The 12,740-nt window shown below is 44.0% G+C and overlaps 1 protein-coding gene across 1 annotated transcript in view; it reads left to right on the top strand.

Moving 5' to 3' along the window:
- The window catches only part of LOC111839359 (potassium/sodium hyperpolarization-activated cyclic nucleotide-gated channel 1), a 51,968-nt gene extending 40,718 nt beyond the window's left edge, over nucleotides 1–11,250 (top strand). Inside the window, exons 6-8 of the mRNA XM_023803193.2 lie at nucleotides 3,370–3,610; nucleotides 4,488–4,652; nucleotides 7,812–11,250. Coding sequence (XP_023658961.1) covers nucleotides 3,370–3,610; nucleotides 4,488–4,652; nucleotides 7,812–8,605 — 1,200 coding nt within the window. The 3' untranslated portion in view covers nucleotides 8,606–11,250. The remainder of the gene's footprint in view (nucleotides 1–3,369; nucleotides 3,611–4,487; nucleotides 4,653–7,811) is intronic.
- The last annotated feature ends 1,490 nt before the right edge of the window (nucleotides 11,251–12,740 follow it).

Here is a 12,740-nt window from a genome sequence, read left to right as displayed (position 1 = left end):
GCATATATGGTCATACCTGTCAAGTTTTGGATTTGAAAATAAGGGAAATTTTCCGGCGCCCGCCGCGAGCCACCCCACCACCCCAACCAAGCTCCAGTATCCCTTACATTTTAAGACAGGTGACAAGAAAGCTAATCACCACTTGTCAACCACTTATAAACTACAATTGGCTTTATGCACAGCTGCACTACTTCCTGAACTTCAGGCAGCTCCTTTGTTTCCTGTCTGCCATTACTGGACAAACTGATTAATCCAGGTGATCAGTTTGTCCAGTAATGGCAGACAGGAAACAAAGGAGCTGCCTGAAGTTCAGGAAGTAGTGCAGCTGTGCATAAAGCCAATGATAGGCCTACCTTTGTTGATATTGACATGCTGTGAACATTCATAGCCTAAATGAAAACGCAAAAGGGTATATATGAAGAGCATTTATTTAAAGGCTTATTTGCATATTTTCTGTTCATTTAACATTGCTTGTCTTTACATTTCATTTTCATTCCACATTCTTTTCACATTCACACACTCATTCATTTCATATTGCTTTTTTGTACAGTTTTTCTTTTCATTTCACATAACTTTTCTTTACTCTTTTAGTGACTTATTGTACTCATTTGTTGTAGACTTTGCATTCTTTAAGACTGTTTTGGAAGGAGTGCCTTCCTTCTCTGTCCTGGCGTCCATCATCTGTCTGATTTTTCTTCTTTTTTTTCCCGCGTCGTCACTCATCAACTCATCATCTGACCTCACACACTAACCTCGCGACAACTGGCACCTACAGTACCTGTAGTAGGCTATCGTGAGGTTATCGCGAGGCTAGTGACAGAGCTCAGATTTTTTTGGGGGGGATGTTTTTTTTTTTTTTTTTTTAATAACGCAGGTTAAAATACGGGATATTTACGGGAAAATACTAATACGGGAGGACGGCGGGAAAGAAGGGTAAATTACGGGACTTTCCCGGCCAAAACGGGATACTTGACAGTAGGGGTGTGCAAAGCAGCCGGTATTTGTATCTGTATTTGTATTTGTTGAGGGGGGAAAAGTATTTGTATTTGTATTCGAGTAAAATTCAAAATAGGCGTAAAAATCCAGTTTTTTGCGTTGCACTTCTAATTTACGTTATAGTGTAAGTATTCTTTAATTATATCCATTATAATAATTATGGATATGCAGTAGACAGAGTAACTTAAACGTACCATATAACTCCTACAAGTGCATACAATTCGACACAACTACACAACTATTGTTTTAACCTTTTTAACCAAACGTTAACGTTACTCTGTCAACAGCCTATTGTCTAAATTACCGAGCTAACAGAGCTACAGTAGCCTACGTAAACAGAGCGAACATGAGAGCACCTGATTGCAGACGTCAATAATGCAGCGTAATGGAATAATCTCCCGATCAAACTCCGCTTCCCGAAAGTTATAAACTGCCTCCGGAACCCAGTTAAGGTACAAAAATCTATTCAACAAAAATAGTGATAGTTAAGTCTTTTTTCGCTCAGCCGAGCCTTCTCTGTTGCTGTTGGAGCAGCCTGTGTCAGTCACCTCTTTTACCCCCCCGACTCCTGAACTCACTCACTCACTCACTCATCCGGGCATGCACTGCGGTCTCAAGAGGAAACGCAGCTTTTTGATATAAAGTTTTTCTTTTTCCCGAATACAAATATTTTTTAAAGTATTTGTTCGAAATAAGTATTCGTAAAAAACACATTATTTGTGCCTTTCCGAATACCGTATTCGGGTTCGGCTCCACCCCTACTTGACAGGTATGTATATGGTGCCCAGAATACAAGCGATGTGCATCCACTAGCGTCGCCTTTAGCCTCCCGCTACCCCTCTGTTTTGGTCACGGTCGCATGTTATGGGGGGGCTGTCTGTCTCGCTTTCAGGGGGGGCTGCCCCCCTAAATGCTACCTGACGAGGATCTCTGCCCTTCCTGACCTGATATCCCAAACCCGAGGCAATTTTCTGCAATCGAACAGTTCCCACCTCCTTTAGAGAGCGAAACAAAAGAAGGAAAGTGCATGACACGTCCACATCTGACCCGAGAGACTTAAGCGATTTAGGTGCTGATGCAGGCAGGGAAGTGACAGCTGCGGGATCAGGATGAGAGGAGCAGCATCTTCATCGCCACATGTTCATCTGGAAGAGCCCACATTAGCTGGCACCAAGCCGCCCGCCTGCCTCGTCAAGCCCCTGGGCACATCTGCTAAGTCAAACTCAGCATTTCGTGTCACTCTGAGCATCTGCATCTGGGGCTCCATGAGGTCAAATCCCAGTGCACTGACTGGACGTCGTCTTTATCCCAAGGCCGACTGGTTGGGAAGAAACACATATGCTGACCTTCTAAAACCAGGCATTAACAAAATTAACGTAACAAAATTACGTCTTTGAAAATACATAAAATCTCCACAGTTTGTTCAGAATGTTTTGGAAAGTAACAAAAATTCTCCATTACTTGTTGTGCATCATCAATCATGTTGATATGACATTTCGTTTCTCGTCATTTACTTCCAAAGGCCTACATTAAGAATTATATTTCCATGAAAGGCATCTTTCAAATACTGATTACTCCAGATTTTTAACACATGCTCAGTAGATGCATTTATGAATGGTATGTTTGTATACAGAGGTAATGATTACAAGTTAATCTTCTATTTTCACAGCAGGTTATTTCGCTGAAGTTGTATTGAATTGGAAACCTAACTTAACGGCAGTACATCTCCCAGGGGTCTCGCTCCTCCCAAACTAAGCTCCAGATCCTGACAGCTACCGGACTGCACTCAGGGTCCCAGGTCGGGGGTCTGATGCTGAACTTCACGTTGGGCTATGTGTTGACACATGACTGGTCACATGACTGCTCATGAGCACAAGGTGGACTCTGACGCCTGTAACAGCTTTCAGAAGACTTGGATTAGATCTAAAAAAAACCTGTCTGGGGTAAAAACCACTAGTAATTGGTTATGTTATAGATATAGTATGGCCTTCTCCAAAATTACATTATAATGAAATTATATTGCGTCTTTGTGGATCATAGAACTCGGTTCAAGGACACCGGAAGGGAGCTTTCGTGTTATATGATTTTTCCATGGTGACTCACCCCTGGGATATTGTCATTGTGTCTCTTGTGAGAAGACATGAGAAACTAGGAAGGCAACGGCCATTTCATATTTGTGCTTGATTACTGATACACAACTATAGCTATCAATGCAGCTATTTTTTATTATTGTAGTATTATACTTAGTGGGTCATTTGAAAGATGCGCTGTGATGATGATTACCGGAGCAGGTACACCAATATAAACTGAGCGGTCTGCAAATGGATAATAAAAGCAGTGACTAGCGGCTGGTTTCTATATTTCCGCTTGCAGGAGATTGTGAACTTTAACTGCCGCAAGCTGGTGGCCACCATGCCCCTGTTCGCAAACGCCGACCCCAACTTTGTGACGGGAATGCTGAGCAAGCTGAAGTTCGAGGTCTTCCAGCCTAACGACTACATCATCCGTGAGGGAACCGTGGGAAAGAAGATGTACTTCATCCAGCACGGTGTGGCCAGCGTCATCACCAAGTTGAACAAGGAGATGAAACTCACCGATGGCTCCTATTTCGGAGGTGTGTGTGTGTGTGTGTGTGTGTGCGGTGTGTGCAGTGTAGGAACACTGGATGTGTGTGTTCTCAACTGCGGGTCCTTCAGCCAGACCCTTAACCCCCAGCTCCCTGGGTGCCCCTTACAGCCAGCTTGCTCTTACCTAACGAGAGCAAGTTAGGGGAGGCGTATAGAGAATTTTCCCATGGGGGTTAATATTATTATTATTATTATTATTATTATTATTATCATTATTATTATTACTTACGCAGTACTAGGACGTGGTGGCAGACTGAAGCCACCATTGTGTCTCACCCTAGCACCCTTAGGCTTGATTGCTCCATCAGACGTTGGCCGACCCTGCCCTGTGACCCCCCCAAGCTTGCTGTCACACATGTATGTGTCTGTGTGTCTCATGGAGAGCAAGATAGTGGAGGAAAAAAGACAATTTTCCCATGGGAATGGATGAAGCATCACTATTCTATTCTATTCTATTCTTTGAGAATGATAACAAAAAATACATTTAGTGTTGTTGAATGTACAAAGTGAATGTTTGTGTTTTTCACTGAAGGTGCACATTGAGATTGTGGGCAAACACAACTGTACACGCAGTCCGCGTGTAAGTGAATTTCATGTCACTGCATGCAACATGGCGTGTTTCATTCTGCCAGTGCACAGAGTGCAAGCTGTTATTTCGCCTGACTTTGACTTTCGCGGGGCCAGAGGGATGGGGTATGTCCCACTGCCCTCCCCTCGGCAGATTCAAGGTCATCGCAGGGAACCTCGAAGTAAAAATAGTCTTACTTTCCGGAGCAGTGCAGGCCCGCCGTGTGAGATCTGTGGGTTGCTGGAGTCTCGGCTAGGGGCTTCACAAGGCTCGCCTCGCGCTTGACCCCCCCACAGAGATCTGCCTGCTGACCAAGGGCAGGCGCACGGCCAGCGTCCGCGCCGACACCTACTGCCGCCTGTACTCGCTGTCCGTGGACCACTTCAACGAGGTGCTGGAGGAGTACCCCATGATGAGGCGAGCCTTCGAGACCGTGGCCATCGACCGGCTCGATCGCATCGGTGAGTGTACAGCAGAGCCGCTCCGTCACGTCCCTGTGGGTGTACAGGCTGCGAGAGCGAATCCAAGCAGCTACTCCATCTGAGTAGCCAGGACAGCGGGGGTTCAGTGCGCATCTCGTTTTTCTTGAAAATTCTTCTTTGCTCTTTGGGCTACCTGTTTGCTGTAAATAACTGTATGATGGGTGGCTCAGTGGGTCAGGATGTTGTGCCTGTGATCGGTAGGTTGTTGGTTCAGATCTCATGGTTGGTAGAGTGATTCCCCCGTTGGGCCCTTGAGCAAGGCCCTTAACCCCTAGTTGCTTCAGGGACTCTCTGACCCTGCTATCTCAAAGGTCAACCTTGGATAAAAGCATCCACTAAATAACTGAAAGGTGATGTAAATCTATATCACCTACACTCACCTCACATGGGATTCATCCGGGAACCAAAGCGTTGGAGCACATTTCATGGAGGACACCATAGCTGGCGTGTGACACCAGGTAAGAAGGTCACCCCTGCTGCCATCCAGCAGAGCCAACCACCCCCCACCCCCCTCGACACGTAGACGCACCCCCATGCCTTCCAGGTGTCCCTGGAGGATAGCACCTGGTAGCCCACAAGGACACGGTGCTCTCTAGTGACACAGGTGTACAAACTCAGGGCAGCGAACTGCTCAGGCTACTCTATTCCTGAACTCACATTTGGTTTTTACACTATATGGAAACAGGTATTTTTATGCAGTAAATTCTGTACGTATCTGTCCTTGAGGTCAAGTGCAAGTTCTAAAAAGATATACAGCTGTAGGATTGTTTTTTGAAAAATAGTTAATCTAGTGTAAGGTAATGTATGAAACTAAATACATACATTCATACATACAACAGGTGAACACTATATACTTAAAGTTGTCTGTAGATTTACACTTTTCTTATGACAATAGGTTTTATTTTTCACTGTATGGGATCGTGATAACCCTACTTTGGGATATACAGTACAGTAGATGGTATTTCTACCCATCTGTGTGTGATGGGTCCAGTATCCTATTGTGTTTCTTATTGCTTCTGGAAGAATTGCTTGCTGAGGTACAATCTGGATATTAATCTGCATCTGACAAACCAGAGTCTCCCAGGAGGGATTGTGCCCAAATGAACCGTAAATGCATTAGTATTAGTTCACTGTGCTCCCTCTGTGACCTAAAAATGCACAGGAATGCTAATTAGTTTAATGGGAATTCAGAATTGTATATTTTATTCTTTTGCTTGGTGACTTGCCTGCATGTGACATTATTATGCCAATATCTGGAGGGTGTTGTTATGCTGCTTGAATATTTATCAGATAAATATAAATAAGTTCAGCAAAATCAAATTTATATTACAGTGGTGTAAAAGACACTTACATCAGCCGTTTATGTTATTTTTACCTTGCTTATAATAATAATAGATCATTTTTATGCGCATACGTATTTTTAACATATTAACATATTTTTTAGCAAAGCGCTAACATTGCGAAGCTCTGTCACCGTCGTCACCTTCCTTGTATGCACCCCGGAGAGCCTGGCGCTGGGGAGCCACTAACCGTTATTGGAGGAGACAGAGTGGCAGACGGGGCCATGGCGTGACAGGGTTCGCTGGAATCTGAGAGGATAAAAGCATGCTAATGTGCTAAATGCAGCCGGGAGAATAGCACGCCGTGTTAGCGGCTCGGAGGACGACATTAGCGAAGACGTGCCAAGCGACTCCGATGAGGAAAGGCCGTGGCTCGGATGCACGCTAAATGTTGCCTATTGATTGGTCATTCATCTGCATCCTTGGCAGTTGGTGAGGTGTGGAACCAGCTGTACGTTTGTGTTTGCCAGGGAGGTGTCTGATGATGCCTTCTGGGATGGGGTGACTGCCCTCCCCACTGCAAGCCCTTTCCACTTTAGCTCCTCATTTCAATATAATCCCATCACCACTGTCACAAGTTCCGCTGACCTCTGGACATCGGTTGTCACCGCTCAGAATAGCCGTTTTTATGGTTTTACGTGATCTGCCACCATCAACCAACCAATCAATCAATCACTTTATTTTATAAAGGACATTTAAAGACACCATGTGTCAATGAAAGTGTCATACAGAATACCAATAAACACAATAAAACACAAAAATATAGATTATATATAGGCACAGTCTCCCCTAGTCTTTAACTGGGTGCGTGATTTGGCTAAAAGCAGCTGACAGGAAGAACACAGTGATCTAGTGCCAACCCATTAGGAGCTTTAAACACAAACAGTAACATTTTGCAACAAAACCTAATCCTGAATACCACTGGAAGCCAAAGAAAAGAGGTTAAAAGTGGGGAGATAAGATCCCTCTTTTTAGTACCATCACGTTCGCATCACAATGCGAAAGAAATGCTTTGGCCTTTGTCTGTCGTCTGACTGGTGATGAATTTCCTGCTGCACAGGAAGTAGCTCACAGTCAAAACAGTGAACGGCAAAGCTGACGGTTTCATGGGCAGCTGGCTGCAGGAGAGGCCTGTGGAGCAACACGTCATTCCCAAAGACGGATAGACGTTACGATAGGATGCGCTGTTTACGTTTCGCTACTGTGCCAATCATTGTCTAAGCGTGTGTAAGGTCTGGCTTAATAATTTATAAATTAATGATTACATCACAATGTACATGTGTTGAACAGCTCTCCTAACTATAGACAGTATGTGTGAGCAGTTGTAGGCCACATAAAAAGATCTCATATTATACAATTCTGACCATCTGCAGAATACTCCATTTATTCAATATGACCACACTTTTCTAAGGTAACGGACTAAAAATAAGTCCGAAGTCTAAACTACCTGACTAGTAAATAAGTGTCAACCGGGGTTCGGCGCAGCCTCTGGAAAACCCAGTATCTCTTTTGTACAGAAACACGGTAAAAAGGGGTAAAACGTGTTGGCTTTTTTCACGCTAACAAAGTTAAAATTGACAGGTTAACATGCACATTTTGTACATGTTAACACAAACAAAATGTTCACATCAACATGTTAATTTTCTGCTTATTAGCACAAAAAAAAAAAAGAAATACGTTTTGACCCTTCCGGCATTCCATAAAATAGCGTCTTGGTAGAAGACAGCAAACTGAAGAACGCCAGACGGCAGCACTGGGCCGCCAGTTTCACTAATGCCGCTTGGTCACCCTTCCTCAGGTAAAAAGAACTCCTTACTGCTGCAGAAGTTCCAAAAGGACCTGAATGCAGGAGTGTTCAACACGCAGGAGAATGAGATCCTGAAGCAGATAATCCGGCAGGACCGGGAGATGGTGATGATGGTGGACCGCAAGTACTCGGCCACCGGCGCCGCCTCCTCGCCCCTTTCGGGCACCTCCGTGGCGCACTCTCCGGCGCAGGCCCCGCTCTCCGTCGTGTTGGCCGGGGCTCAGCTGCAGCAGTGTGCACCTTCCCGGCTCTCGTCCTCCGCCCAGACCGGCTCAGCCTGCCCCTCGCCGGCACTGCAGACGCCCCTCCCGCAGGGAGCAGCCGCGTCCCCGTGTGCCTTCATGCCGGGGATGGGGGGCAGCCCGTCCGTGCCGAGCCCCTTGGCTGGCCGGACGTTCCAATACGGCTCGCCCACAGCCTCCCAGCTCTCCCTGCTCCAGCTGCAGCAGCCTGGGCTGCCCAGCGGGGTCTCTCCTCACAGAAGTGTGCAGGCGCTGCCTCTGGCATCCCTTGGAGCAGACGCCCGCCTGCTGTCCGCCTCACAGCCCGCACTGCCCCACGAGGTCCTCACGGCCGGGATCAGGCTGCCCATCACCCCGGGGGAGCCTATGGGGGGGGTCCGCGCGGCCGTTCCCCAGCGGGTCATGCGGCAGATGTCATCTGGAGCCCTGCCGCCCGTCCACGTGCCCCCCGTGACCCCCACCCCCCTGCACAGGAGGGAGTCCACAGGCCCGGGTGGCATGGAGACCGATCAAGACAAGCTGCACTTCGCCTCCAACTTATGATGTGGCTAACCGCCCCCCCCCCCCAGTGTTCCCGCCCCCCCTGCATGAGACGCGGCAAATCAGCGAGCTCGAGGCAGAGCAGCAACTTTTTACATTCACAGCTACCAAGGACTTCCGTTGTGAACTGTTTTTCGCTCTCCCGTTTTGTTTTTCCTCCAGTCCCTTTTTGGAAGAAAGACTTGGTAGATATTCTGTACAGGCCTCTTCACTGTACCTTAAAGAGCGCCCCCTACCTGTAAGAATGTATGTCACACAGTGCAGATTCACGGGCAAATCCATAGTAGAATATCGGGAACTGACTCTTTAAAACCAAGTCTTCCTCTGAGGTGTTTTTCAAAAAAAAAGATATATATTTTTAGTTTTACTGCCTTCTGTTTTGTAGTTTTTTTTTTTTTTTGGAAACATACCTTTCCCTAGACTTTGCAGATTTTTGTTTTTTTTTTTTTCCTTCCCCAAGCGAATCAGAGTGAAGAACATTTGGAGACCCACACTCATCCAAAGGCACCAGACGGGAGGCAAAAAAGAAGAGCTCATTCCGAGAATCCCTAACTGCCGAAATAGGTAACCCTCTACTGTTTATAATACTGGTGTAGAAAGGCTGTTCCATGACTTGTGCAATACTTCCAAGGAAGTTACACTTACTATTGGCTCATTAAGGCAAGAGACAGTGTTATGGATCAAACAGCTGTAAAGGTGTAAATGTACTGCTTCTTAAAAGAAAAGGACAGCGCTGGTATGAAGTCGGATTTTCTATTCCTGTAGAAATGGACATTCGCTAGTATTGCTTATTTAATCTGTACATTTATATTTTTAAATGATAAATATCACCATTATGCAATAGACTGTGATATGAAATGAGCTATACATGTCTTGTAAATAGTTTTATAGAAGTAGTCTATAGAGACCCAGTGTGATGCATTCTCAGTCATGAGCGTCTGATTTTAATAAGGAATATTGTATCATGCGAATGCCCGGGCAAGCTCTCAGTCAACACCACATCCCCAAAAAGGGTGTGTAACATGTAAAAATATGGAAGAATTGTACAGAACAGAATAGTAAACTTTCATGCAATTCTTAGCATTTTTTCATGAAATCAATTCAGCTACATTTTTTTGTGTACACATGGGAATTGAATCTGGCCAGATAAATATGGAATCATGTCTAAAAGTCTAATAGAATTTGCAAATCCTTCTGTGACTTTGGGTCAAGGAAATACAATGCTTAACAAGAAGCTTCCCCATAGCTTTCACAGAAAGTGTATATTAAAATGGTATGGTCCAGAGAGGACTGTTCCATTCTTGGAAGGCGAGAGGGTGTCGTTGTTTTCATTCCAGCTCAATTCCTAATGATGTATTAATGAACAAATGTGGAGCTAGGAAATCATCTCACCTGGTACGCCAGGTGTCAATGAGCCACTAATTCTCAAGTAAACCTGTCTGACCGCAGTCACCCAGGGCTGAAATGGCCCATCAGAGAATTTGATAAGGTGAGGAATGTGTATAGGCACGCGAGCATTGTCAAACTGAGAGATGGTTCAGGCAAACCACACATGTTTATGTGTTGGAAAACCAAAACAATCAACACGACATCACAAATTGTGGGATTTTCCTTTATTTCCTAAATGTTGCCTTTCTTGTTATGCAACTCCTGCTTTGGAGAGCTACATCCATGCTGCTGGACGTCTTAAAGGTTGGGAGGATTTGAATTATTTTGTTTCAATGACAACAGGAAGTTGAATAAGTCACTTTGACCTCAAGGATATGTTGTATCACCTGCATCTTAGTGGCAACTCAGCACAATCCTCTAGATCTCTCTCTCTCTCTCTTTATTGTGCATTTCCTTTCACCTGTGATTTTACCTCGGATCAGTATTGCCTCTGAGAAGCATTCGATGGAAAGTGCAGCACCTAGGATTCTGAATGACGGCTTTATGTGAATTAGAGTTACCTAGAGTTGTAATGCATGTGTCCCGGGGGGAAAATGAAGTCTCACTGTGTGCTCTGTATATTGTCTTTCAGTTCCCTGGCAATTATTAAAATGGGCCTTTTAAACTTTTTATTTCAAAAAGTGTAACTGTCATTCAAAAATGCACAAAACACAGTGTATTCTTAATTCACAGTAGAATTTAGTCTGGATTTTTATATGAAATATTCATATCTGTATTGTGAACAATTTCTTGTTATTCCCATTTTGACAGTGAAATATAGACATGAGGAAACTTTAAAAAGGGAAAACTATGGATAAAATAGCAGACGTTTTTAAAGAAAAAAGCAGACGTTTTTAAAGAAATTGGAGGAACATATACCCTTGTTTTCTTGTTATTTGTGACTATTGGTAAAACATGAAAACGTGATTTATGACACCCCATCATGTACTTTCAAAGGTATCACAAAGAACAAAAGCACCTTCTTCCAAGAAGACCAGATTTGCACGTGTAAACTGCATGTATCTGAACCCGGCATGTGACTGTGCTCATTCCGTCCATCAAAACTCAAAGCAATTCCATTCAAGTCATCTCAGGAACAAAAATAGAATTATTTACATTTATTTCCCCTTTAGTCTGTATGTATCTATCATATTTGAAACATGGTGTTAAATAGGCCCATATCTTCAAAAACACCGTTATCTGTGTATTCCGTATCTATCTAAGATAATGCTGATTAACACTTTGTTTTGCAAATTTATATATATATAAAAATACGAATTACTTTTATCATTACGTGTTTTTTGAGATTTATTCAAGCATATTAAATGGTCTGATTTTTAAACGTAATTGTGCCTGAATTATAGCCTTGTTTCCCCCAACCCTGTTTTGGATGTGCGTGTTTGCGGGAGTATTATGTGAGCATTTATGCATCATGCACACAAATCCGCACAATACTGTGCTTCCATCTATCCACTTCTATCCAATATTCTCTCTCGCACACAAAGACGCACAAAAATCTTTGCGAGGTTAAGGTGGTAAAGAAAGCCCGCCCATTTTACTGTTTCAAAAAAGAGAAAGATTATTGTGTGATCTGTATGACACATGATTCAGATCCTTTAATCCTTCATTTCCATGCGCTCTTCTAAGTGTAAGTGAAGGGGGAGAAAGGGAAAACGAAAAAGGCAGCTTCCACGCAGTCCGGGTATCGTCATGTTAGTGAGGGACAGCACACTATAGCGGAAGGTTCCAGTCGGTACAGCGCAGCGTTCGCTGGGCCTCCACATTATTTCGGATCGTAATGTAACCGATTCGTCCTGTGGCGTCTGACCGCGCCATTTGAAACTGCACTCGGTTCCGACCCACAGCTCCGTCCAGCCTGGCTTAATGCCTTCGATCAGGAAAGCCGTCTCTGTTCGTTCTAGGACTGAAGTTACCCTCACGGAACAAGCAGACATTGAAGAAAGACACTAATATTCAACAATAATGATCATATCTAACGAGAAGGATATCTAGCTAAGCAAGTCTGCAAATCATTTCTGTTGTTAGGGGTTGGGGTTGGGGCGGGGGGGGGGGGTTAGCATGCAGATGCAAAGTAATAATTTGTTGTTTCGTAATACATGCAGTTTGTCATTTTTTTGGTTTTGTTTCTAAATCACAAAACTTTGACATATATTTAAAGAATATAAAATAAAAGTTTGAATTTAAGTCCATGTCTCTGTATATTATGAGATTATTAATTCACCTGGATTTCGATTGACAGTTTTCATCAGGTTACAAAAGTATAGTGTCAATTTATCCATCGATAGCAGTCCGGAGTAAGTGCGCCCCACGGCCCTGTTATTCGTATGTCTGCCGGAGTCACGAATGCGTTCTTCTGAAATGCAACACAATAATAGTGCCCATCCCAGCTGTGATATGAAGAAAAACACTTTTTTTCAATGGTTGCATGGCGATCCTACAAAAAGACCATTAACTGAACTATTTTGCAAGTACTCAACAGTAAACCCCAACTGGTGCTTTCCAGAGCGTGTTAAGATTATCCGTTTGAAAAGTATGTTCAGTGAAAACTCCTGCTTTCCAGTGTTTAATTCACAGTATGTAAAAACTTGAATAAACTATAAAAACCTGGATCGCTTGATTAACGCTAGCCAGTTTAATAAAAACGGGTACCTAACTTACAGCCACTCACATCTTTTGCACGCATTTCTAA

Source organism: Paramormyrops kingsleyae, chromosome 2, assembly GCF_048594095.1.
Source record: "Paramormyrops kingsleyae isolate MSU_618 chromosome 2, PKINGS_0.4, whole genome shotgun sequence".
NCBI lineage: Eukaryota > Metazoa > Chordata > Actinopteri > Osteoglossiformes > Mormyridae > Paramormyrops > Paramormyrops kingsleyae.
This window is presented reverse-complemented; position numbering and strand designations above follow the sequence as displayed.